Raw genomic sequence first — 27,312 nt, forward strand, 5'->3', positions numbered from 1 at the left:
TGTTTTATGGTTGGCTTAATTTTGGTATGATTGTCAGTGCAGTTGTTAAATTTAGAACTAATATCTTTTATGTACGTAAAGCAACCAAGACAACTTTGCCAGAAAAGAAAGTACCTGTTCCCGTTTCTCGAGAACCAAAGTCCATTGCAGGACGCACAAAACCAAAGCATCAAGAGGTGGAACTGCAAGAACCTGAAGTGGCCCGAAAACTAAAGCCTGTAAAGGCAGTTCAAAAACTAGAGCATGTTCTGACATCTGAGGAGCCTGAGACTGTTTTGACATACCAAAAATCAGAATCTATTGTAGCATCTCAAAAAACAGAGCATATTGTAATGCCTGAGAAACCTGAGGAACCCAAGCCTGATGTGGCATCCCAAAAACTCAAATATGGTGTGATGCCCCCAAAACAGAAGCCCACTGTGGAATCCCAAAAAGTAGCACATACTGTAGTGCTTGAGAAGCAAGAGTTTGTTGTGGCACCTGAGGAACCTATTCCTCATGTAGAACCTGAAAAACTCAAATATGGTGTGATGCACCCAAAACAGACACCTGTTGTGGAATCCCAAAAAGTAGCACATACTGTAGTGCTTGAGAAGCAAGAGTTTGTTGTGGCACCTGAGGAACCTATTCCTCATGTAGAACCTGAAAAACTCAAATATGGTGTGATGCACCCAAAACAGACACCTGTTGTGGAATACCAAAAAGTAGCACATACTGTAGTGCTTGAGAAACAAGAATTTGTTGTGGCACCTGAGGAACCCATGCCTGAGGTAGAACCCCAAAAACTCAAATATGGCGTGATGCCCCCAAAACAGAAGCCTGTTGTGGAATCCCAAAAACCAAAGCGTGTTGAAGTGCCCGAGAAGCCAGAGTTTGTTGTGGTACCTGAGGAACCCAAGCCTGATGTGGCATCCCAAAAACTCAAATATGGTGTGATGCCCCCAGAAGAGAAGCCTGTTGTGGAATCCCAGAAACTAGCACATGTTGTAGTGCTTGAGAAACAAGAGTTTGTTGTGGCACCTGAGGAACCTATTCCTCATGTAGAACCCCAAATGCTCAAATATGGTGTGATGCCCCCAAAACAGAAGCCGATTGTGGAATCCCAAAAAGTAGCACATACTGTAGTGCTTGAGAAACAAGAATTTGTTGTGGCACCTGAGGAACCTATTCCTCATGTAGAACCCCAAAAGCTCAAATATGGTGTGATGCCCCCAAAACAGACACCTGTTGTGGAATACCAAAAAGTAGCACATACTGTAGTGCTTGAGAAACCAGAGTTTGTTGTGGCACCTGAGGAACTCATGCCTGATGAAGAACCCCAAAAACTCAAATATGGCGTGATGCCCCCAAAACAGAAGCCCATTGTGGAATCCCAAAAATTTGAACATGTTGTAGTGCTTGAGAGGCAAGAATTTGATGTGGCACCTGAGGAACCCATGCCTGATGTGCCACCCCAAAAGTTAAAATATGTGATGCCCCCAGAACACAAGCCGGTTCTGGAATCCCAGAAATCAAGAAAACCAGAACCATTTATGGTCCCTGAGGAATATGAGCTCATACTGGTGTCTGAGGAGTCAGAGACAGTTGAATCAACTCAAAAATCAAAGCGTGTTGTGGTGCCCCCCAAAACAAAACATTTTGTGCGGTCCCAAAAAGCAGAGTTTGCAGCAGCTGAAGAAACAGACTTTGCTGCAGACTTCCAGAAGTCAATGACTTCTGCAGTGTCCAGAAAATCAAAGGCTTTTGTGTCAGAATCTGTCATGGTGTCTGAGGAACCAGAAACTGTTTTAGCACCCCAAAGCCTAGAGCCTTCTACACCACTTCGAAAACCAAAGCCTGAAGCAGCATCCAAAGAACCAGAGCTCATTTTGGCACCGGAGGAACCACCACCAGCCAAGCTGGCCGAAAAGGAAGAGCATGTTGCTGCTAAAAAGCGAGCAGCTGCACAACCTAAAGGTATCTCTTGTGCCTAGGATCTCTTTTCCTTCCCTTGAGTATGTTGTTTCACTGCTCATTTTAAAGCTTAATACAATAACTAATAGCTACTAATATCTTCAAAGAACATGCAATGCCCAAAAAGCGGTCCCAGAAAAGAAAAATTCTCTAGCTGTTCCTGAAAAATCAAAACCTACATCAGTCAAAGCAACGTGTTTTAACCTCTTTTGTTCTGTCGTTTTTGATCTGTTTTAAATGATGCTTGCTAACCAAATCACACTGAGTGTGAGTGTGTGCTAAATTGTTACTTCAAAATGTGTCTGTTGTCCTCTATGTTTCAGTCTCTGTATTTAATGCTGAGTTTTATTGTAACTGTAAAATGAAATGTACTAATATCTTTGAAGTGCCTGAGATGGCTGAGAGGACTGTTCCAGAGAAGAAAGTTCCCCCTGCTCTATCTAAAAAACCAGAAGCTTCACTTCCTAAAGGTACATGTCACCACTATTATCATCATAAGAAAGGGTGTTGTTTGTTTTTTAGGGTTATTTTAAATGAATCTCAGTTTAAATTTGTTTTTCCCTGCATACTTTGATATCAAAAATGTGGGAGAGATATGCCAAATATGAATTGCTGTGCAGGGGTCTGAAATGTTTCTTCAGCTTAAACCATCTAAACTCTTGTTATACTGGCTTTATGTCATATCAAGCAGATATGATAAACTCCTGTCTACCAAAAACCTGCCAAAATCTTATGGATACAAGAGAAGGAGTACATAAACAGTTGTTCACACTATTAGTAGGCATGACTTCATACATGGTTTAGTGGGACTGGGCAGTGTTATATTTACTGTTAGATTTGATAATCCTAAAATCTTTTTCAACCTAAATGATTCCATGAGGAAAGACAAAATAGAAACTATTCTGTTTGACTACTCTGTTTCAACAGAGAGTAGTAGTTTCAGTACACAGAGCAAAAGAATCGCAAATATCTCTATGTATCTGTATAACAGAGCAGAATATTTTATTTAAACTGTTCTTATTTTTTTTCTGTATTTTGGTCATACATAAACACTTTTGACTACAGGATTTGCAAAGCTGTCACTTTGTATAAATAGCATTAAAGACCTGTAAAGCAACTGTGAGCATATAATACAGTGAGCCTTTAAAAAGGCATTTGTAATTCAAATACAAAAAAATTACTAAAGGCACACTAAAATGAAGACACTCTACATGGATGCAGTGATGCATCATTTCATTTCCTTTAGAATTCCCAAGCTCTGGCCAGAGAAAACATTTCCTCTGACATCAGATTCTCTTCATCTGAAATATAATGACATTCCCTCAAGTGAAGTACCACCTCAAAGTGGTAATTATTTAAATAATTGAAATTCATATAAAAGGAAACAGTTATAAGCAACATCTAGTGATAAGAATAAAAGCCAGGAGATGACAGGGGGAAAAGATGAGAAGTTAAAGAAGGGAGGAAACATGCAGACAGAAAAAGAAAGTTGAAATTAGCCTGAAGGATGAAAATAGTAATAGTAAAGTGGCAAGTAAAAAGTTGACAATGACTGCCTAAGCCAGCACAAAACACAGACATTTATGAATCATGGCTGGTACACAAATGCATTAGGATTCCACAAATGAATCTCTGATCATCTGTTGCTAAGAAGCCAGATATATTTTCTACATTCCCACCCTGACCAAGAAACAGAGACCACACACAGAGTTCCCATCTCCTGTGTGATGTGTTGGACACCTTGGTCATTCCACTGGTGACCGAATGTAACCACAGCACCGTCCCAAAAAAGTCTGCGTGCATTTACTTCTGGTTCTCTTCTTGTTACCTGGACATCTGCAGTGCCCACAGAACTAAAATACACTAATATCTTTGAAGTTCCCAAGGTGCCCAAGAAAGGTGTTCTGGAAGAGCCCACACCTGTAGCTGTGCCCAAAAAGCCAGAACCGGCAGCAGTTCGAGGTACCTGTCGCTTTGTGTGTCAGTCCAAATCAGACTGTCCTTGTTGTCTTACGTGTTATTTCTAATGTCTGTTGTTGTTCTGTTCATTTATGATTTCCTGAAATTTCTGCATTCTGCACTGTGTAGAAATTCTACTATTAGAATGGGAAAGAGTTTTCTAAATAGGCTTTTTAATGTAAACGTCTGTTGTTAGAATTTTTCCAAGAATCTCAAGTAATATAACTTCTTTTAGCAAAAGTGTTTTTGTTAAACCAGTATGAACTGGCAAGCCTGTCCTGTTGTGTGGTGGTAACTACCAGACACAGTAAGGATACAGCAATATTAAAAACAGGAAAAAGAAACCAACCAAAAAAACCTGATAACTTCAGTGAAAATAAGTAGGAAAGACAGGTTTAATGGACTGTGAAGGAACTGAAGTTACTGTTGGAAAAGAAGGCCCAAAGTGAAAAGAGGAACATACCTAGACAGACAATAGTATTTTAAGGCATGTATGCAGACCTAGAGCCCAAATAACAAATACTCCTAACCTTTTATTAATACAGTACTTAATCAAATGTGTGGTTGATCAGGATGGTCTGACATAAGTCTCTACTGACCATAACCACATGGGGACACAAGAAATTTGGTTGCACAAATCCATAATTGCATTGCACATAATTATTGCATACAAGACCACTGGTTTTCTGTATTTGTGCATCACAATTCAGGATCACGCTTGCTGTTCATTCTTACTCTCACCAAATGCAATGTCTAAATACAGGATTATAGAAGCACTAAAACCTAACTCAAAAGCTACCACATACACTGCAAAAAAATTGAAAAAATAGAAGAGAAATACAAGAGAGTAGAAATAATAATAAAGTAATAATGATGTGATTTCTGCTCCCCACCCTGTCTGTGCCCAAACTGCTGGTCATAAAGCACCAGCATGTTCGTGAGGAATGATAAACAGGTAAAACATGGGCTGAGGTTGCTCCCAGAGAAAGACAGATCCCAGCAGGGCTGAGAATGAAAAGCTCTCCCCCAGGGGGAGGAAAGGCTGCTGAGTAACCCTAATGCACACCTCAGCCTCAAGCCCATGCAGAGCCAGCAGTTCTCTGTCAGAAGGTACCTGGCATCACTGCTCTGTGCCTGTGCCCTGTGGGGGTTTGTGTGTGTGAGCCAGTGAGAGACAGAGTCATGGCTTGATGCTGGGAGCCCACTTTGGTTACGTTCAGAGTGCATCTCCAGTCTGTGTTTCACTGTGCCTCCTCCTGTTTTATGTACAAAACTGACTGCTACTAATATCTTTGAAGCACCCGAGGTGCCCCGGAAGGCTGCTCGTGAGGAAAAACTACCTGTGCCCACTGCCAAAGCACCAGAGCTGCCAGCACCCAGAGGTACCTGTCTTCTTGGAGAGCTTAACAAAGAACACACTGAATCTTCTTCTCCTAAGCCTTGTCCTGCCCTCTCCTGTCCTGTCTGTGTGTCCCTGGCTGGGGCTGTCAGGGCTGTGTGTGCAGGGACAAGGGCGCTGTGTGGTGTGTGAGGCTGGAGCTGGCTGCTGTGATGTTCTGTGTCTGTGTCACCCTGGTTGTTGTCCCTGCTTGTCATGTCTTCTTAGCCATGTAAAATGAAATGCACTAATATCTTTGAAGTGCCTGAGATGCCTGAGGCTGAGGTCCTGGAAGAGGAAGAGGAGGTGGAAGCAGCAGAAGAGGTGGAAGCAGCAGTTGCTGAGCCTGGAGAGCCAGAAGTCTCTCCAGCTGAAGGTATAGGGTGGTGTTCTGAAAGAGCCTGCCATGTGCTTCACACTGCTGCAGTGCTCAGTGCTCTTTGTCCCTCTGCACTCTGTGGGGAGGGGTGAGAGCAGCATTTTGTCATTCTGTATCTCTGTGTGCCTGCACACTCTCTGCAAGAGAGGGTGGGGTTTTTTGGAAACCCCCTCTCAATCAGTCCATACTTGGTCTCTTTGTAGCGAGCCCACCTTAAGCAGAAGTGACTGGCTGGACAGAACACACTGATATTCTGTCAAGTGTTTACTTTCCTCCTTTCTTGCCTTGCCATCTGCCTTTTTGCTGACCTTAAGCTCAGTCGAGTAAAGGCATTTAATTTCTTTCAAGTGCCTGAGGTGATTGAGGCAGAAGAGGCAGAAGAAGAGGTGCCAGAGGTCATTCCACCAAAGCCTGTGGCTGTGCCCAAGAAACCTGTGGCTGTGCCGAAGAAACCAGAACCTCCACAAGCTAAAGGTATATCTTCTGGAGAGAGGTGCTTTTCATTTTATTGTATTTATTAGTATTTTCAGTTTCTATCCCTTCTTTTTGTAAGATTTGTTGTTTGTCCTTGACCCATAATCTCTGCTGTACCTATCTTAGTGCATGACTAACCAACCAGCCACTAGAGGAACATTACAGTGCTTAGAAATATCTAAACTCTTTGATTGAGTGTTATGATCTTTCCTACTAATTTAACTGTGAAATTAAGATGAAATAATATCTTTAAAGTGCTGAAGGTGCCCAAGAAACCTGTCCCACAAGAAAAGATGCCTGTTGCAGTACCAAAACAACCAGAACCACCACCAGCCAAAGGTACAGGTCACTATAAGTATCATCATTAGAAAAAAACTTATGCTCTTCTGGACTTTGGTTTAAGTAATTTTTTAATGGTGACCTATCAGGGATAGGTGGCTAAGAAATATGAAGTGCAATGTGGGGTGTCAAAAACATGGCAGAAGAATCAGATTTAATTCCTTCAAAAATATCTTGCTGAACTTTTAGTAAAGTTTAAGAATTAAAATTTACTGACTCTTTAGTTTAAACAGAATACATTTTTTTCTGAGGAAGAGTCTGAAAATAACTCTTTAAAGAACAAAACATTGCATCCACAAGACTTCTGATACATGAGAGCAACAGAATAGGTTCTCTACCTCTTTAGAAGTAAGGTAATGCCAATGTACATGAGGAATTTTTGCTAGCAAAAGACTGGATAAATCTAGTGATTATCTTATTAATACATTAATAGATCCAATAACAAGAGAGAGAAGTATAAGAACTATATATATTTCTAAAGTAGAATTTCAGTGAAAGGAACTGTGGAACATAGAAAGTTAAGAGGAGGTGTAAAGAGTGGAATTGATTGATAGAAATAAAAAAAAAAAGAAAAAGATGGTGATGATAAATCAAATGCTATTTCCTAAAAAACAAATGTTACAATGACAAAATAGTTGTGAATTATATTGGGTGATACACAAATGCACTAGGATTCCACAAATGAATCTCTGATCATCTGTTGCTAAGAAGCCAGATATATTTTCTACATTCCCACCCTGACCAAGAAACAGAGACCACACACAGAGTTCCCATCTCCTGTGTGATGTGTTGGACACCCTGGTCATTCCACTGGTGACCGAATGTAACCACAGCACCGTCCCAAAAAAGTCTGCGTGCATTTACTTCTGGTTCTCTTCTTGTTACCTGGACATCTGCAGTGCCCACAGAACTAAAATACACTAATATCTTTGAAGTTCCCAAGGTGCCCAAGAAAGGTGTTCTTGAAGAGCCCACACCTGTAGCTGTGCCCAAAAAGCCAGAACCGGCAGCAGTTCGAGGTACCTGTCGCTTTGTGTGTCAGTCCAAATCAGACTGTCCTTGTTGTCTTACGTGTTATTTCTGATGTCTGTTGTTGTTCTGTTCATTTATGATTTCCTGAAATTTCTGCATTCTGCACTGTGTATCAGGAGTTTGAAAATGTAGTATTTTGTAGAAACAGCTCAAAATATATTTTTTCTTTTACTGTATTGGTGTCTTATTCTGAATCAGTAGATACTAAAACATTGTAGTTTAGCAATTAATCATAAGTTTTTCATATGGCTGCCCAAATTTGTTATCTTAAATAGAAAAGAGTCTGCATGACTCTTCTGGCAGACTCAGGTAGTGTATAAAATAGACATAAACCTTCTGAAATGAAAACCCAGTTTTTACTCAGCAATGCACAAGTGCAGTAAGAAGTGATTGTATAGAAAGTTTTAAAGAAATTGCTGACACTTTTAGGGTTTATAATAAAATATCATTATAAAATCCATTGCACTGTACAGGCTATGGAAGTTGCCACAGTGAAATGGAAATTGAGGACAGGTACTTAGGATAAGAAAATAAGTAAAAAAAAAAAGAAGAGAAAAGCATAAGCAAAAAATGTATATACAAAAGGATGAAAAATGAGAAAACCTGTGTCCTCAGCCTGTCTGTGCCCAAACTGCTGGTCATAAAGCACCAGCATGTTCATGAGGAATGATAAACAGGTAAAACATGGGCTGAGGTTGCTCCCAGAGAAAGACAGATCCCAGCAGGGCTGAGAATGAAAAGCTCTCCCCCAAGGGAGGAAAGGCTGCTGAGTAACCCTAATGCACACCTCAGCCTCAAGCCCATGCAGAGCCAGCAGTTCTCTGTCAGAAGGTACCTGGCATCACTGCTCTGTGCCTGTGCCCTGTGGGGGTTTGTGTGTGTGAGCCAGTGAGAGACAGAGTCATGGCTTGATGCTGGGAGCCCACTTTGGTTACGTTCAGAGTGCATCTCCAGTCTGTGTTTCACTGTGCCTCCTCCTGTTTTATGTACAAAACTGACTGCTACTAATATCTTTGAAGCACCCGAGGTGCCCCGGAAGGCTGCTCGTGAGGAAAAACTACCTGTGCCCACTGCCAAAGCACCAGAGCTGCCAGCACCCAGAGGTACCTGTCTTCTTGGAGAGCTTAACAAAGAACACACTGAATCTTCTTCTCCTAAGCCTTGTCCTGCCCTCTCCTGTCCTGTCTGTGTGTCCCTGGCTGGGGCTGTCAGGGCTGTGTGTGCAGGGACAAGGGCGCTGTGTGGTGTGTGAGGGTTGGAGCTGGCTGCTGTGATGTTCTGTGTCTGTGTCACCCTGGTTGTTGTCCCTGCTTGTCATGTCTTCTTAGCCATGTAAAATGAAATGCACTAATATCTTTGAAGTGCCTGAGATGCCTGAGGCTGAGGTCCTGGAGGAGGAAGAGGAGGTGGAAGCAGCAGAAGAGGTGGAAGCAGCAGTTGCTGAGCCTGGAGAGCCAGAAGTCTCTCCAGCTGAAGGTATAGGGTGGTGTTCTGAAAGAGCCTGCCATGTGCTTCACACTGCTGCAGTGCTCAGTGCTCTTTGTCCCTCTGCACTCTGTGGGGAGGGGTGAGAGCAGCATTTTGTCATTTGAATCTCTGTGTGCATGAGGTTTAGCTCAGTCAAGTCAATGGATCTAATATCTTTAAAGTGCCTGAGGGGATTGAGGAGGAAGAGGCAGAAGAGGAGGTGCCAGTGGTCATTCCTCAAAAGCCTGTGGCTGTGCCCAAGAAACCTGTGGCTGTGCCCAAGAAACCTGTGGCTGTGCCAAAGAAACCTGTGGCTGTACCCAAGAAACCAGAGCCTGTTGCTGTTCCAAAAGTACCAGAACCTATGCCTGTCCTTAGAAAACCTAAAGTTCCTTCAGTTAAAGGTACATATATCAGTGACTGAGCATCTCCTTATCTTTATTCTCTGAATACCTTTCCCCTTTTACACTGATGTATTCATTGCCAGATGAATAATCTGCTGCGTAAATTTGTTATTCTTCATGTTTAGTACACCCTCCTCTTCTTAGTTGTTGCACTTTTCACTATTATGTGTATATATGTGTCTTAATATTCACAAAATAAAAATTTACTAATATCTTTAAAGAAACTGAAGTGCAAGAAAGAACTGTCCTAGAAGAGAAAGTGTCTCTTACAACACCTACAAAGTCACAATTAGAAAAGCCAGAGCCTCGTCCAACCAAAGGTACATATTGCCAGGAGAAGAAATGTTTTCTGTATTCCTTCTTTTCTTTGTTCATAAGTGAGTCTGTAAAATTTGTCATTTGAATGTAGCCTAACTTGAGAAAGACTGGAGCACAGTCTTTCATGATTAGGGCCTCTGTTACTGTGATTCTGTGTGTGCTAGATGTCTTTGTCTTTTTATGTTTTGTATGTACATTTATATACACAAAATATAAAAAAACTTAATATTTTTTTGAAGTGTCTGAGGTACCCAAGAAACCTGTCTCTGAGGAGAAAGTACCTGTTGCCGTTCCTAAAATACCTGAATCACTACCAAGTGAAGGTTTGTGCCACCATAGATTTTACTCTAAGAAGAATCCTTTGTCCTGTTCTTCCAAGTATAAGCTTTAAAGTAGACATTTTCCTTTTTCTCCCATTGTGAAGTTTGTAAGTTTTTCGCTTCATATTTTAGATTATACTAGTCATTATTTTTTGTATCTGTTAGCATATCTTCATATTTGGAAAATACATGCTCCTGCACAGGATATGTCTCTCTTTTTAAGATAGTATTAAATTCCCACTGAATTGGAGTTTCTCAGAAGTTACTATTTATGTTGTTGTTATAATCCTAAATTAATTGAGAGCATTGACATTTTGTTCTTTCCTGTTACAATGAGTCATCCCCAAGCTTATTGTTTTGTTTATATTGTATACATAAAAAATTCTGTCCTCCACACAATTCTTACTCATGCTTAGAAAGAAAGTAGTTTTCCAAATCTTGTGTTAACCTCAAAGGTAACAGTTACTAAGTGATTACTTATCCTAATGTGTATTTGTCTGTGTCTGTTGAAGTAGATTTGCTTTATTTATATCTGTATAATTGTTCACGTGAAACAATCTTATAATTGAAAACTTACACCGGTTGTCAATATTCTTTAAAGAATTTGAAATCATAAAGGAGATTGAGCCCGAAGAAGCAGAGGAAATTCCAGCTGTAGAAGTTGAAGAAGCTTTGCCAGTTGAAGGTATACAAAGTACTTCCCTACAGGCTGCCACACACCTTTCTTTCATTATCATCATGTGCAAATCCTTCTTGCTCTCTCATTTTTCATCCACATGCCTGAGTGTTGTAGGTCACCTCTACGTTGTAGGTCTTTCTGTGATTCTTCCATTGTTGTGTTCTGGAAATCGTTTCTGATCATTTCATTCTAAGTACCTGAAGATTATTTAGAATGCTTTCATTTTCTGACAAGAGTCTTCCCTTCATTTGGTTTTCTACTTTTGCTCTCATGGTATTAACATGCTTTTTAAAGTCAGCTTGAGTATTTGCATGCTATGAAGCAATAACTTAAGGCTCTTTCATGCTCCCATTTCATTCAATGACATTTTTTCACTGGCTTCAATGGAAATGGAAAATGGTGGTCTTTAGGTTTGTACATTACTCTTCACATAACTGCCATTGTAGGAAATTTATTCTAAATCTACTTAATGTTATTTAAAGTGCCGCAACCTGAAAAGAAGATCCCTGAAAAGCGAAAACCAGTACCACCACCACCTGCTCCAAAAGAAGATATTAAACTGGCAAAAGATCTACTTAAAGGTATCATCGTCTGAAGCCATAAATAATGTTAGAAACTCAGTCTTTTAAAACTATACTGATGAACCTTGAAAAGCATGCTTTTAGAGTATAATTTTGTGTCTTTTTTATTTCTTTTCTAATATACTATACTTTAATGGTGCTCCTCACTAATGCTCAGTCCATCATGATTTTTTATCAGCGTTTACTTGGGTTCTTTTCAATAGTTACAGGAAAAAAAATATTAAAACAATTTTAATTAAGTTAACACGTTCTTCTATCCTTAACATAATTCTTCTCTCTTTAACATATTCTTACAAATGAAAAGAATCCCCAGCAATATTTTGCTGGCGTCATATGAACACAGGTTTCAGATCCATTGTGCTTCCTACATACCATCTGACTTTTTCTAAACAGTTGTTTGCAGCTTTTGTCCTTCTTTTATATCAGTACTATTAATGAGGTGGTTGGTTTTTTTAGAAAATTCCTTTCTTCTTGGAGTCTAGTTTGTGTTGTAAAACTAAAATTATTTCCTTTAAAGCTCCTGAGGCAAGGAAGAAAGTTGTGGCTGCAAAACCTGGTGAGCCTCCAAAACTGGAACCCCCACCTGCTAAAGGTACCTAGCTAATACAAGAATCTAGCTTAAAATAAACCTCTCATGAGCCTGAAGTTGTAGTTCTCATTATCTTCTTGTATAATTTGCTCAAATATATTAAAATACTGTCTTTGTTAGATTATGCTCAACATGCATCCCCATCTTCAGCATATACGTTTGTGTTATATTTATGTCCACTTTAGTCTCCCATCATGCGATCTGTGAGATATAAGGGGCAGAAACATAGAGGAGTGAGAGGGGTTTTATGAGTTTTATCACTTGTTTAGGTGCTCACTTTGGTTTTATGCTTAGCTAGAAATGAAAAAAAAACCACTCTTTAAGTGTATACACCATTTTTTCAACATACTTCATTTATTATTTTTCTGAAGTGTAATTTAATTTTGTGAGAGGACACTTTCTAGAGATGGGAATAAATAATGTATTGAGCAGGCCACTTAACAGGTATTCCTTTATATTATTCATATTTACTAGAGTTTAAGATAAATTAAGCAGCGAAGCAGTGGACATTCCTTCTTAATGCTGTTCCAAGTTTAGAGATTAAAGTTGTTCCTTATGAATATCACAGACAGCTCATATGAATAGATATGTAACATAAGTCTGTAGTGAAAGAGGACAAGGAAATAAAATGTTATGATGATGATTCTTCTTGAATACATAATCTTTATAGTTTTCTCAAACCATACTTCTCTTCTGTTTATTTGTATGAAAACTTTATACATAAGCTTAGATGACAGCTGAATGCAAATTATGTAGAAAATATATTACAACTATTGGCTTCAATAGCAACAGTTTTACCTTTGATTTTAATATTCAGTTGTGAACTAGTCTTTGATTTGTGTGCTTGTTTGGGCATGCTAGTTGTTGGTTAACTCTTACTGCTGTTATGAACCTAAAATAAAATCTGGAATAATATTCTTTTAAGTGCCTGGACTTGTAAAGAAACCTCGCAAAGTAATTCCTGAGCCTACTCCTCCACCAAAAGAAGAAGTTGTTTTGAAAAGAGGTATAGTAACTTGGCTCTGTTTTTAAAAACCCAGCATTTTAACACTGATCAGCATATTCTCCTAAGTAAAATTGTTCAACTTGTCTGGTATGGAATACTACATGATCAAATACTATCTGATGTCTGTTTCTTAGGAAAAGCAGTTGTAGGAGAGAGGTGTAGCCTGAAATGATGCAAAGGATCTGTAGTGAAAACAGAGCAGAACAATGAAAATCTAGTTCCCTATCTCCCTCTAGTCCTTTGAGAGTCTTCCACTGCCCACAGTGTAAATGTTATTAAAGTTATGTGTGTAGTCTATGTATTCTCTATTATGGTTTTCTTAGAAGTACCACACAGATCACAGAACCCCACAGTGCTGTTGCACATCAGTCCCATTTCCCACAAAGTCTGGGGCATTCTGAATCATTTTGTGCTCAACTATTCCTTAGAAGAATGAAACACTAATTCCAATTCTCTTGGAAATACCGTAGGGGGTTGATTCATGCCTTGTACCTTCAAATTTTAGAAAAAATAATAAAATATAATATTCCATTTTTCAGATGACAATGTCATTACATACCCAAGATGAAGAACTGAGAGGCCAAAACCAAGTGAAATCAATAAAATGGAAAACAGATAATATAGAAATTTGAGCTCTCCAAATACAATACTTGAGGATTTTAGTATTGTTTTCTTACTGAAGTCAATGGGAGTTTAATCTATAATCCTGCATTCTGTCCCTAAAAATCATCTTTAACTAGTTTATAATTCATAATTACATATAGGAATTCATCATTTAAATGAGAGAATAAATACATAAGATATTACAAGAAATTTTATTCTATCACAGTCAGGTAATATTAAAATCTTTTCTCTCAGATGGACTGCTCTTAATAAAAATGTCTTTTTTCTTTAGATGACTAGACTTTTAAATTTCTGAATAGCATCTTGAATAGTTACACAAATCTTTCATTTCTATTGAGCTAGGTATTTTATTTTCCTGTTTCTTTATGATTGATGTTTTTAATCTTTGTCGTGTTCATTGTCTTATTCCTTTGTTTGCCTGTGCTTTAAAAACTGAGATGTCTTTTCTTTTGAAGTTCTTAAAAAGAAACCTGAAGAGGAGGAACCTAAACCAGAAAAAGAACCTAAACCAGAAGTTAAACCAGTACCTACACCAGTAGAAAAAATTAAGAAGCCTGAAGGTACTAGATTACTATAAAATCTATTTATTAAATTATTAGTTTTTAAAATCCCATTATTAAGCAGTATTTTCTTAAGTTCAGGAATTTAATGAATATCTTAAAAGAGAGCTTTCATTGGCCTAATTGTGCAATTTAAGTCTTAGCTGAAAGTGTAGCCAAGTTTGACATTCACTTTTGGGTCTGAATTCTGCATTTTGGTATTATTTCTCGATCTTCATTCTGTATAGAAAAGAGCTTTACAAATATTTTATATAATACTGATAAAAATATAACTACAGCAAAACAGTTAATCCAAGCATTCTTTTAGGTAACTTTTTGCAAATATCTGTCCTTAACCCATTTATAGTTTCTAATTTATTCAAATCTTACTCTAAGAAATATATATTCCTAAATCTTATGAACATCTGAAACTGTTCACATGTAAAAACAATGAAAACTTTTAAATATACTTGAGGGTATTATATTTAGGCATTTAAGGAGTTTTAATATATCTTACAAAATAAAAATATTATTTCAAAGTACCAGAAGTTCCTACGAAGAAAACTGAGATACCTGCCATAAAAAAAGAGGAGAAACCTGTGCCTGAACCACCAAAAGGTACAGATGTGTGGTGCTCCTTTTCCTTATTACAGCAACTAAACGATATTCAGTGCTGAATATCATGCTATATTAACATCATGCATTACTGTCTGTCATGACTACTGTGTCCTCGTTAACCATTTTGCAATCTTCTGGATTTCTTGTTGTCTTTATCCTTCAATGCTTGAAAAATTCATCTTTTTCCCATTGTTTGCAATCTTGTTTTATAAGAATTCATCTCAAGGTCATTTCTTGCTTTTTGGCCAAATAAAATAGAAACCAATAAATTTTGTCTTCATTTAGCTCTCTCTGTGTTGTTGCTCCTAACTTCTAATGCTCAATGTGACCGCAAAAAATGTAAACTAACCTACTTGTAATTTCTGTGTTTGAAATGGCAGAAACTAAGCCAGCGTCTGTCCCAGTTCCTGGGCCTGAACCTAAACCTGCAGTAGGTAAGAATTCTGTAGTCATGAATGCTTTAGTCAAGCCTTTCTTGTGCGTCTAGTATTTTCTGTTCAGGGATTTCTTGCTAAAAGGATGTTCATAGAATCATAGAATACCAGGCTGGAAAGTGATTTCAAGGGTAATCTGGTCCAATCCTGGCAAAAGCACAGTCTAGATGAGTCAGCACCTTGTGCAGCTGAATATTAAAACTGTCCACACAAAGGCCTTTTGAATTAATAAGACTTTCCTACCATCTATGAAACATTTTCAAGATTATACTTGAAGTAATGTATTAAAACTTTTTTCCCCATACAGCTCTAAAATCTCCAAAACCAGCTGAAGAACCAGCACCCACTGTTACTGCTCCAGTGACAGCTCCAGTTGTTGGAAAGAAAGCAGGTATTTATGTGTATTCTATGCTATTTAGAAGGTTTTTCTCTGAAATACCTAAATACCTTCAGTATAAAAAGAGGGAAGAACTGTACAATAACTCATTAATTACAGGAAGATTTGAGGTCTTATTCAAGGATCTTGTTATTCTAGGTACTGTCACCCAATTTAAAACATCTCTGATATATTATGGAGACCAATTTGTGCTCTTTTGTCTGGATGGTAATATGTGTGTCTTTATTTGTTGTCCTACTATGAAATTTGCATATTCTGTTGTTTTCTTGATGTTCCTCGTGTCCTGATATATGTTTTGTGAACTTTGTGATCTTGTATTTTGTGTGTAGACAGAGAAGTTACACATATCTCTAAACAGTTGTTGTGTTGTTTGGTTTCCTGCTTTTGGTTTGTCATTGAAACCCTGAGGAAAACTGACAGTGATGTTGAAGAATTAGAGTTTTGCTACTTTCATCTGCTATGCTTAGGACCCTGGAACAAAGCCTGCTGTGAGAAATAAAATCACATTTTGTGATTGTTCCTTTTCCTGTGAAACACTTGGAGCCTGTGCTCCACCAGCAGAGCCGATGTCCATTCTGCTCGCCCACCATTCAAAGGGCCTCGTGTTGCAATAGAGCTCAGATCTTGGGCAGTTGAGAAGCCAAATCATTAATGTCTCTTGGCCACTGATATGTGATGCAGCCCGCAGTGGCACAATTAACCTATTTTATATCAGTGACCAGATAGCTGTCATTTTCTGCCACTTTTAATTGGATTTTAATTGGTGATCTAATGAGACACTACTAATGTGGTTTACATAGGTTCTATGTTTGTGTGTAGTGTTCTTACCTTTCTTCCGTGGTAATGTTGTAAGTTTCTGTTGTGTAGAGAAAAAATGTTCTATGTTCGTTTTATTTCAGGTATAGCTGTAAAATTTGTCTTAAAAATATATTGTTCCTGATTCTTATTCTTACGGATTTTAACTCTCTAAATTACCATTACCTATGAAACCTTTGTAGCTGCAGAAAAGCCTGATGCACCATCTGTACTAAAGCATAGAGATAAAATGCCCTCAGTGGAAGAAGAAAAGCCTGAGTCAATTGTGTTAAAGAAGATTTTGGTTGAGAAAAGCTTGCATGTAAAAGAGAAAGTAAGTCCTAAGGAGACTGTTCCGGCCATAGAGCCACTTGAGTATAAAATCTCACTGGAAACAGCTGGTGGAATACTGAATTCAGAGACAGATGAACAGGAGAAAGTATCTCTTAAATATTTTGTCCTGCCTTCTGAAGAAGAGGAATCAGAAATGACACCTGTAGTTGCAGGAAAGACTACCCTTACAGGTGAGAAATTAGAAGTTGAAATGGATCACATTCTTTCCACAAAGGAGGAACTACCACTTCCTGATGAGGAAGTGAAAATGATTTCTGAAACATCTGAACATGTGGAAAGACATTCTGGAGAAGAAAAGGAGGATGAAATTAAATTCCTTGTTCATAGGGAAGATGCCATAGAGAAGGCCTCTGAAAAGTTTACTGTTCTTCATAAAGGAAATATTCCTGACCATGAAAAAGAAGAAGAAATTGAATCAACTTGTGTACCTAAACCCAGAAAGCCATATCAGCTCAGGGACCAGAAACATCTAAGAAAAGAGCAAAAATCAAAACAAAGTTTGCAACCTGAAAAATTTCACATTAAGGATGAAACTTCATTTGTACAGGATATCATAGAGGCAGACACAGCTGAAACTGCTCAGCTTAGAAATGAAAATGAGAGAGGAGGTTTTACTCAAGAGAAATCTGAAGTTCCTCTTGTAGAATCCGTGAAGGGACATGGCATACAAAATAAAATTCAGAGGATGAAGCAATCTGGCAGCACAGTGCCTGAAATTCCTATAGATAAGATTCTTAGCAAAGAAGCAAAGAAAATAGAAGATATTCAAGATGATGAGAAAGATAAGAACCTGGATTTTACATCAGGAGAAGTACATTCCTTAGACCTGTATGAGGAGGCTCAGGGAGGATTTAGAAAACATGTTGACCTAGAGCAACCCACTGAAGATGAGGAGATTCCCAGAGAAAAACCTCACACAGTCTTTAAGCCATCTGTTCTTAAGTCAGAAGTAGTAGAAATGAAAGCAAGAGAAAAATACCCTACAGAGAAAGAAGTTCATTATGAGGAGGGTTTAGGACAATTGTCGGCTGAGAAAACACTCCTAAGCGATAAAAAAACAGGCAAGAAGATTATACCAGAGAAGGAAGAAAAAACTATCTTCAGCACCCACTTAAAAAAAGGCAAAATTAGACAGTCAAATGCCCCTGAAATTCTACCTGTGGAAAAAGAATTTGATACAGTGATTACAGGAGGAATGGAAAGTGAAGCTTCCATGGGAGAATATGAAAAGGGAGTCATATCTGAGTCAGTAAAGAAAGTTGCTATTCAGCCACCACAAAGTCAAGATGAAAAACAAATTCAAGAAGTTTATACCATTCAGGATGAACACAAAGAAACTCTAGCTCACAAAAGCAGAAAAGAAAAAATTGAAGAAAAGCAATATACAGAAGGTATATCAGATGAAAAAACATCACCTGAACATGGCATTGGAAAAAGCACATCTGGTACTATGAAAAAAGAGAAGGGAAAGCTCACAGACAAATTATCATCAAGCAAAGGGATCCTTGCAAATGGAGAAGGTACTTCCTCCTCAAGCATAGGTAAGGTAATAACTTCCAAGAAAGCAGAAGGAGAGAAAGAATACCAGAAATCAGAATCTGCTCACCTGACTGAGCAGGTCTCTAGACTTTCGAGTGAAAATAAGAATTTGGATGCACCTGGAGAGTCATATGAAGTTCTGGATGTTCCAGCAAAGTCTCATGCAAAGCGAGGTGAGGAAGACTGATGCCATATTCTTCCACGAAGTGCTTGTACCATTTGCTTCAGGAGAGCACCACCTGCCATTGTGTTTCAGTAACACCATTCACAATTCCATCAAGTCTGTCAGCCGGCTTTATTGGCATTCAGACACTCTTCACATGTTTGTCTTACCTGTCTGTACATACAGCTGTGTGATCACTGTTCATTGTCTTAGTCTTATACTTTTCTAAGACTTCATTTACCGTTCTGTGTACCATTGTCTTCTCAGGAAAACTCACACTTTTTTTCTAGTATTCATTTTTCCATCCACTGCAGTAAAATCTGTCCTGCATTTCATTCATTTCATTCTCCCATTAAAAGTATCTTTTATATTTCCTTTCACAAAAAGGTAGCAAGAGGCCTCATAGCATGGGTAATATTTTCAAAAGTCTGTGATGATTCATCTCAAATTAGATTAACAGAACATCCCTCACTTGTAAAAGTACTATGTTTTCTTAAAACATAAATTTAATTTACACAGTTTATATTTTTGTGGTGTTCATTGGTAAAAGTGTGTATGTTTTAAAAAAAATAAACAACCTCATCTAATTTTAATTGGCACTTAAACAGTTTTGGCTGACAGGTGGGTATTGATCAAAGGCCTAATCTTAAATAAAATGTCAAATAATGACAAAATTTTACAAATTAATGGGCAGGACAAAACATTAAGGAAATAGGAGCTTTTTGTTTTAAGCTGCCTGTTAGGCTCTACTGCTGAATATGGAATTCCTACACTTCAGGATATTGAACTTACTAGTGAGATATGTACAATATAAGTTCTATAAAAATAGAGATATATTTGTATCCTTTCCTCCCCTTTTACATGTAGGTAACTAAAAGAAGAAAAAAATCTAATAAGTAAAAGAAATGCTTGTCTTAGTTTTATTGTATTAACTACATTCCTAATATTCTTGCTGTTCTACTTCAGAGCCCAAGCCACCAAAAGAAGAATCTCCGAAGGGTATCAGTCCAATCAAAGGTAGGGTATTACAACCTTGTCGTGGTTTAACTCCAGCTGGCAATCAGCCCCCACACAACAACTCACTCACTCCCCTATGGTGGGAGGGAAGAAAGAATAAGAAGCATAAAAGTGAGAAAACTCAGGGGTTGAACAAAAGCAGAGCACACAAACAAAGCAAGATAGGGAATTCATTCACCACTTCCCATGAGCAGAGATATGTTCACCCATATGCAGGACAGCAGGGCTCCATCCCTTGAAGGGCAAATGTCCTAACTCTGAATGCCCCCACCTCCACACAACCCCCCTTCCTTCTTCTTTCCCCTGCTTTATATACTGAGCATAACACCATATGGTGTAGGGTATCACTTTGCTCAGTTGGGATCAGCTTTCCTGGCTGTATCTCTTCCCAATTTATTGTGAACTCCCGGCCTTCAGAGCGGTGGGGCTATATGAGGAGCAGAAAAGGCCTTGGCTCTGCAAGCACCTCTCAGCAATCACAAAAACATTTCTATATTATCAAGACTGTTTTCAAAAACATTGCCCCAAACAGCCCCTTAGTAGCTACTTAGAAGACAAATCTCTCCCAACCAAAATCATTACAGCCCACAATGCAAAGTAATTAATCAGGATTAGTTTATTAATTTCTGAATCTGAATTACAGCCAAGAAGACACCTTCACCAGCAGATGCAGAAAGAAGGAAACTCAGGCCAGGCAGTGGTGGTGAAAAACCTCCTGAAGAGCCTCCATTTACTTACCAGCTCAAAGCTGTACCACTGAAGTTTGTCAAGGAGATGAAAGATATAGTGCTAAAAGAAGCTGAGTCTGTTGGGTCTTCTGCAATCTTTGAAGTCCTTATTTCACCATCCACTGCAATTACCAGCTGGATGAAAGATGGAAGTAACATCCGAGAGAGCCCAAAACACAAGTTTATTGCTGATGGCAAAGATAGGAAGCTGCATATTATTGATGTCCAGCTTTCTGATGCTGGTGAATATACTTGTGTATTACGGCTGGGCAACAAAGAGAAGACCTCTACAGCCAAACTTATTGTTGAAGGTATTTCCTGTTTCAAATTTATCAATAGGCTAGCTACTCTTCCAACTAGAACTGGTGCTTCATAATTTTGCAGTAGTTGGTAGATGCATCCTTTTTTTTCCCTTGATCACTACACATATTATATATTATATGTATTATTATACTATTATATAATATTATTATACCATTATATAATTATAATATACTATTATACTATTACTATTATATGTTACTACTATTATATACTACTTATATACTATTATATAGCATACTATTACCCTATTACATATTATATTATATTATTATACTATTATCTATTATACTATAATATATAATATTATATAATGTCATGTGTTCTATATATCAATCAAAATCTTCTGTTTCCCACAGAACTCCCAGTGCGGTTTGTGAAAACCCTGGAAGAAGAAGTGACTGTGGTTAAAACCCAGCCACTGTACTTAACATGTGAGCTTAACAAAGAAAGAAATGTGGTCTGGAGAAAGGATGGTAAAATCATCAAAGCCAAGCCTGGGAAATTTGCTCTGGGTGTTATTGGTTTGTCACATTCTCTCACAGTCTCTGATTCAGATGATGCTGATGCTGGCACTTACACTGTTACTGTGGAGGACTCTGAACTATCATGCTCATCTTGTGTTAGGGTAGTAGGTAAGCACCAAAATCATGTTCTTTTTTTCTCTCTCTAGGATATTTGGGCTGCTGCAAAAACTACAAAATCCTTTTCTCATTGTCTTACAATATAAGTGAACAGATAAGATTTTTACAGCTATTAAAAGCTTGTAATACAAAATCTTTTAGTTCTTAATCATTTTTTATGAGACATCTATTTGTAATAAAAGTCTGCTAAGCTGTTTTCTTGTGTAACTTTTTGTCATGCAGAAATTATAAGGGACTGGTTAGTAAAACCCATAAGAGACCAGCATGTTAAACCAAAAGGAACAGCTACTTTCAGCTGCGACATCGTCAAGGATACACCAAACATTAAATGGTTTAAAGGAGATGAGGAAATCCCTGCTGAACCGACTGACAAGACTGAAATCCTTAAAGAAGGAAATAAAATTTTCCTGAAAATCAAAAATGCTGGTCCTGCTGATATTGGAGAATATGCAGTGGAAGTTGAAGGTCGCAGATATCCAGCTAAACTGACACTTGGTGGTAAGGAGGCTTTTATTTGGATTATATTTATTCAGCTTGTAGGCCAATGTTGAAAAACTTCTAAATAAAAATAGCAAAAAAAGTGACCTGAATTATTATAAAGCTCTATCAAAACTTGATCTAATCATATATGTGTTCATGTGTGTATTGTAGAACGTGAAGTTCAGCTTCTGAAGCCATTAGAGGATGTTACAGTTTACGAGAAAGAAACAGCAAACTTTGATACAGAAATATCTGAAGATGATATTCCTGGTGAATGGAAGCTGAAAGGAGAAATCCTGAGACCTTCACCTGTGAGCATCCTTAAATTTTACAACAAGATTGATTTAAATTAAATACTGTGAACAGGTTCCTTCAATCTTTATGTTGTGTCATTGCTACTCAGTCCAGAATATATGACTGAAAATACTGATTCTTTAAGTAAGGATTATATTTTATTAAAGCTAAGTTTTGAAGGCCTTCACTTTCTTAAGGTGTTACAGCACATAATTCAAATAGTAATAGAAATATCCTACATATATTGTAGGAATGGTTCTGACATTCTAAAGAAGTATGGAATGCTGAAGAAATATACTCCATATTTTAATTATAAAGTAAAAGTGTTAACTTGCCTTGAAAAGCAATTTCATTCTTCCTACCTGACTCTTTACTGCATATGCAATGTTTATGAAAATCCTTTATTAAAAACATCTAGCAGCAAGGCATTTGCATTACACTGGTATTTGTATTTAACAAAGTCTGTCATCCCTCCAGACATGTGAAATCAAAGCTGAAGGAGGAAAGCGCTTCCTGACCTTACACAAAGTCAAGTTAGAGCAAGCTGGAGAAGTCCTTTACCAGGCCCTTAACGCCGTCACTACAGCTATCCTGACAGTGAAAGGTACAGTGCCCCACACAGGGAGACACCAGCTTAGACAGAGGTCACATGCAGCACGTTACAAATGATGTGTTGTCTTTTGCTTCCAGAAATCGAACTGGACTTTGCTGTGCCCCTGAAAGATGTCACTGTTCCTGAGAAGCGCCAAGCAAGGTTTGAATGCGTCCTTACCAGAGAGGCCAATGTTATATGGTCTAAAGGCACTGATATACTCAAGATCGGAGAAAAATTTGACATCATTGCAGATGGGAAGAAGCACATTCTTGTTATCAATGATTCTCAGTTTGATGACGAGGGAGAATACACTGCTGAAGTTGATGGCAAGAAGAGCACAGCAAGGCTGTTTGTAGAAGGCAAGTATTTTCTCGTGAACAAAAGAATTAAAAAAAATCATAAAGACTATGCCTTTCAGGACAACATTAGCCTTTTTTCTGATTGCGTTTTTGTGTCTACATTACAGGTGTGAGGCTGAAGTTCATATCACCTCTACAGGATCAAACAGTGAAAGAGGGGGAAACAGCTCACTTTCAGTTTGAGCTTTCTCATGAAGACATGCCCGTGAAATGGTTCAAAAATGACAAGAGACTTCACACAAGCAGAACAGTTTTAATTACTTCAGAAGGCAAAGTTCATAAACTAGAAATGAGAGAAGTAACACTTGATGATATCTCAGAAATAAAGGCCGTAGTCAAGGACTTGAACACACAAGCCAACCTGAAAGTCTTAGGTAATTACATAAATAATTCAAAACCTGCTATAGAATTAATATTAGCCATTTTTATAAGTAGAAAGTGACAAAATATTGACGTTTGAGTATATTTATGTAACTAATATATCTTATCCACTATGGCTTTTGTAGAGGCCGATCCATATTTCACTGTGAAATTACAAGACTACAGTGCTGTAGAGAAAGATGATATTACTCTGGAGTGTGAACTTAGCAAAGATGTGCCAGTAAAATGGTACAAAGATGGTGAAGAACTAATAGCTTCCAACAGAATTTCCATAAAAACGGATGGCTTGCGCCGTATCCTGAAGATCAAGAAGGCTGCAGAGAGTGATAAAGGTGTTTATGAGTGTGACTGTGGAACCGACAAGACAAGCGCCAATATCAGCGTTGAGTGTAAGTAATCATGTCTTCACGAAGGGAAAGTAACAAAACCTTTGTAAAGCAGTGTCACAGACAGACACTCTCTAGAGAGCAAGACCGAAAATGTACCTCTAGAAAGCATGCTGTTATGATGAATGGCTGAAATATCTAGATTTAAAGTTATTAAAAGTGATTACAAGAGACAATATATTTGATGATATATAAGTAGCTATTATAAAGATAGTCATGACCACTTGCTCTCTCTGTCCAGTTGCCATCAGGAAAAAAATCAGTTTAGTTCACTGTAACAGATATCTGGGCTAATCATTAGAAAAAAATATTTTTACCAAAAATAACTAAATTTTCAAACATATTGTGGAAGGAGGTTATAGACTGCCAACTTGCCGCTTTCTAGGAAGATGTTAGATAAACACTTACTAGTCATAGCATTTGAATGCCCAAAAGAAGGAAAAGGGAGAGACTTAACATGCTTTTCAGTATTATATTTGTATGGTATACCTTTTATGAGTAAACAGATGCAAACTTTTGATTTTTTTTTTTCCTTTTTAGCTCGCTTAATTAAAGTGGAGCGCCCACTGTATGGAGTGGAAGTATTTGTTGGTGAAACTGCACGCTTTGAAATTGAAATTTCTGAGCCTGATGTCCATCCTGTATGGAAGCTAAAGGGAGAAACCCTAACACCTTCACCTGTAAGGATTATTCTTTGTTTTTAGACCATAATTTCCTGTAGAAAAACATAATAAAGAATAGTGTTTTCTTAGTGGTTTTATAGATTATTAATATTTGGGGTGGGGTGTGTTTCTTTATTACCAGGACTGTGAAATCATTGAAGATGGGAAGAAGCATATTCTTGTCCTTCATAACTGCAAACTTGATATGACTGGAGAAGTGTCTTTCCAAGCTGCCAATGCTAAAAGTGCTGCTAATCTGAAAGTGAAAGGTACAGTCTGCACTAGGCCAACATTTCCATGTGTATTTCAGGGCATGAGAACAAATCTAGTGTCAGAAAGCCCAGTATGAACTGATATGAAAGAGCTCTTCTTTGATTTCAGAACTGCCTCTGATCTTTATCACTCCACTAAGTGATGTGAAGGTCTTTGAGAAGGATGAAGCTAAGTTTGAATGTGAGGTATCCAGAGAACCCAAGACTTTCCGCTGGTTGAAAGGAACAGAAGAGATCATTCCTGATGAAAGATTTGAAATTATTTCTGATGGAACAAAGCATGCTCTGATTATTAAATCTGTTGCCTTTGAGGATGAAGTAAAATACACATTTGAAGCTGAGGATAAAAGAACAAGTGCCAAGCTAATTATTGAAGGTTTGTTAGTCTTTGTCTTTCTAGGAAAGTTTTGCGTCATGTTCTCACATGGTTTACATTGCTAACGTTGTGACATGTTACTTTGCTATAGGTATCCGCCTGAAATTCATCACTCCTCTCAAGGATGTAACAAAGAAGGAGCGAGAAACTGCAGAGTTCACTGTGGAACTCTCCCATGAAAATATCACCGTGGTCTGGTTCAAGAATGACCAACGATTACACACCAGCAAAGTGGTTTCAATGACAGATGATGGCAAATTCCATACACTCACAATCAAAGATCTTACTATTGATGATACTTCTCAGATAAAAGTGGAAGCTATGGGCAAATCCTCAGAAGCTAAACTCACTGTTCTTGGTAAGAATACCCAAAAGAATTTACCTGATGTATGTTATCAGAAGAGTTTTATTAATAAAAATTAGCAATCAGAAAGTCTTGGGGTTTGCCTAAATTTAAATTATGATTTTGAAATCTAACAATTTGTTTTTCTTCTTTGGGTTTCCATTTACCTATTCACAAAGGATGATTACAATAATTTTTAAATTTCATGCATAGTTGCAAAGTAAGTAAGGAAGTACTTAAAACAGTGCTCTAAAACTCCTAGAACATCAGAACAGTATCATCAGTAAAATTAGTAATGCCTCAGATTGTTTCTTAAGTGTTCATTGTTTTCTTTTTTGTAGCAGAACTTGAAAAAGGACTACATTTAATCCTTCTTGCAGGATATAAACAGGAAATATATTTTGTGGTAGAAACTAGTTGGTTTTTTCTGGAAGACTAAAACTTCAGACTGAAATATATCTTAACTTTTGCTTGCAGAGGGAGACCCTTATTTCACTGGGAAGCTGCAGGATTACACTGCTGTGGAGAAAGATGAAGTAATCTTACAATGTGAAATCAGCAAAGCAGATGCCCCAGTGAAATGGATGAAGGATGGCAATCCAATTACTGCATCAAAGAATGTCGTTATTAAGGCCGATGGTAAAAAGAGAATCCTTATTCTCAAGAAAGCTTTGAAGAAAGACATTGGACAGTACACTTGTGACTGTGGTACTGATCAAACCTCCGCTAAACTTGATATTGAAGGTATGATTGTTTTAATGGGTTGCTCTGTAGAGACCTTTTGGGATCTGCTAGAGACTGAGGGAGCCAATCACCTTTTTCTTCTCCAGACCGGGATATTGAGATTGTACGACCACTGTACAGTGTGGAGGTGATTGAGACAGAGACTGCCCGTTTCGATATTGAAATCTCTGAGGAAGGTGTCCATGGCAATTGGAAACTAAAAGGAGAACCTCTGACTGAATCAGCTGTAAGCAAATATTTCATGATATTTTTTCTGTGTTTCTCAACACTTTGCAGGGAGATGGGAGAGAGTGACTGCAGGAACTAAACTTGATCTCTTTTTGCTTTCAGGAAGAGTCACTATATTAAAAATAGGGGGTTTTAAGATTAATAATGTCTTAAATGTAGTACAAATGTAATCTGAAATAGCTAAATAATAAATTATTTTTACATAAAACGGTACATTCTGCATTGGTAACAATACCTAGCAGTCACGTATCCAAAGCACAAAGACCTTGTGGAATTCACTTAAACATAATGACATTTAAAAATGTAATCTTCAGATTCCATGCTTTTTCCTGTGGGCTTTGAGTTATATTTGATTTAAATAGATGCAGATCATGTTTCCAAACTCTTTTTAATTTCTGTGACAGCTAAAATAGGTGTATAAATGGTTTAGAGCTTAATCAAATATTATAAACTCCTTGCTGGAAGGATCTGGAAAATAATGAAACAATACAATCACAATTGGCATTAATTTGGCTTTTATGTAATTGCACAAATGTGAATAATACACAAAGATCAGAAATTACATGAAAATCACTGTCTGGATAAAAGAAGGAAAGGTCTTCTCAAGGAAAGGTCACAGCACAAACTTAGCAATTTCTAGTTTCCTTGGGGGAGTTATGCCTCTGTCTGGTGTACATATATATTAATATATTGGCTACTCAGTCAGCACAGAAATGTGTTGCCTCTTGCCCTTAGTTTCCAAGAGGAAGCTGACTGTATTAAGGAGAGAGTTTGAAAGGAAAGGCCTGTCAATGAATGTTTATAATGTATATTTCACATAGACCTAAGAGTTGTGAATGGAGTAGAAGAAAACAGATGCATGCCATTAGAACTAGGGGCTCTTTCAGCAAGTAGCATGAAGAAGATACTGAAAAAATTATATCAATTCTGTTTTTGCAGGAATGTGAAATCAAGGAGGAAGGAACAAAGCACTTCCTTACATTGTACAATGTACGCTTAGATCAAGCTGGTGGAGTAGATTTCCAAGCAGCTAATGCCAAGTCTGGTGCTCACCTGCGAGTGAAACGTAAGTGTCTTTTGAACTGAAATTAATTGAATAATTAAGTGAAAACATGGTACTCTCTGCCTCTTCGGAGTGGGT

The 27,312-nt window shown here is 37.8% G+C and overlaps 1 protein-coding gene across 1 annotated transcript in view; it reads left to right on the forward strand.

Annotated features, from left to right (window-relative positions):
* TTN (titin) overlaps positions 1 to 27,312 on the forward strand; it is a 240,259-nt gene that overhangs the window by 120,144 nt on the left and 92,803 nt on the right. Inside the window, exons 158-195 of the mRNA XM_086898524.1 lie at positions 82 to 1,956; positions 2,340 to 2,423; positions 3,832 to 3,915; positions 5,211 to 5,294; positions 5,553 to 5,666; positions 6,018 to 6,143; positions 6,399 to 6,482; positions 7,418 to 7,501; positions 8,534 to 8,617; positions 8,877 to 8,990; positions 9,164 to 9,385; positions 9,607 to 9,705; positions 9,943 to 10,026; positions 10,625 to 10,708; positions 11,185 to 11,283; positions 11,801 to 11,875; positions 12,798 to 12,878; positions 13,958 to 14,062; positions 14,582 to 14,659; positions 15,040 to 15,093; positions 15,401 to 15,484; positions 16,489 to 18,351; positions 19,308 to 19,358; positions 20,002 to 20,397; positions 20,767 to 21,042; positions 21,274 to 21,549; positions 21,703 to 21,842; positions 22,303 to 22,429; positions 22,516 to 22,779; positions 22,887 to 23,153; positions 23,286 to 23,549; positions 24,087 to 24,226; positions 24,351 to 24,477; positions 24,590 to 24,856; positions 24,948 to 25,214; positions 25,677 to 25,943; positions 26,030 to 26,169; positions 27,111 to 27,237. Coding sequence (XP_086754650.1) covers positions 82 to 1,956; positions 2,340 to 2,423; positions 3,832 to 3,915; positions 5,211 to 5,294; positions 5,553 to 5,666; positions 6,018 to 6,143; positions 6,399 to 6,482; positions 7,418 to 7,501; positions 8,534 to 8,617; positions 8,877 to 8,990; positions 9,164 to 9,385; positions 9,607 to 9,705; positions 9,943 to 10,026; positions 10,625 to 10,708; positions 11,185 to 11,283; positions 11,801 to 11,875; positions 12,798 to 12,878; positions 13,958 to 14,062; positions 14,582 to 14,659; positions 15,040 to 15,093; positions 15,401 to 15,484; positions 16,489 to 18,351; positions 19,308 to 19,358; positions 20,002 to 20,397; positions 20,767 to 21,042; positions 21,274 to 21,549; positions 21,703 to 21,842; positions 22,303 to 22,429; positions 22,516 to 22,779; positions 22,887 to 23,153; positions 23,286 to 23,549; positions 24,087 to 24,226; positions 24,351 to 24,477; positions 24,590 to 24,856; positions 24,948 to 25,214; positions 25,677 to 25,943; positions 26,030 to 26,169; positions 27,111 to 27,237 — 9,057 coding nt within the window. The remainder of the gene's footprint in view (positions 1 to 81; positions 1,957 to 2,339; positions 2,424 to 3,831; positions 3,916 to 5,210; positions 5,295 to 5,552; positions 5,667 to 6,017; positions 6,144 to 6,398; positions 6,483 to 7,417; positions 7,502 to 8,533; positions 8,618 to 8,876; positions 8,991 to 9,163; positions 9,386 to 9,606; positions 9,706 to 9,942; positions 10,027 to 10,624; positions 10,709 to 11,184; positions 11,284 to 11,800; positions 11,876 to 12,797; positions 12,879 to 13,957; positions 14,063 to 14,581; positions 14,660 to 15,039; positions 15,094 to 15,400; positions 15,485 to 16,488; positions 18,352 to 19,307; positions 19,359 to 20,001; positions 20,398 to 20,766; positions 21,043 to 21,273; positions 21,550 to 21,702; positions 21,843 to 22,302; positions 22,430 to 22,515; positions 22,780 to 22,886; positions 23,154 to 23,285; positions 23,550 to 24,086; positions 24,227 to 24,350; positions 24,478 to 24,589; positions 24,857 to 24,947; positions 25,215 to 25,676; positions 25,944 to 26,029; positions 26,170 to 27,110; positions 27,238 to 27,312) is intronic.

The sequence above is a fragment of the Cyanistes caeruleus genome, chromosome 7, assembly GCF_971803275.1.
Source record: "Cyanistes caeruleus chromosome 7, bCyaCae1.hap1.1, whole genome shotgun sequence".
Classification (NCBI taxonomy): domain Eukaryota; kingdom Metazoa; phylum Chordata; class Aves; order Passeriformes; family Paridae; genus Cyanistes; species Cyanistes caeruleus.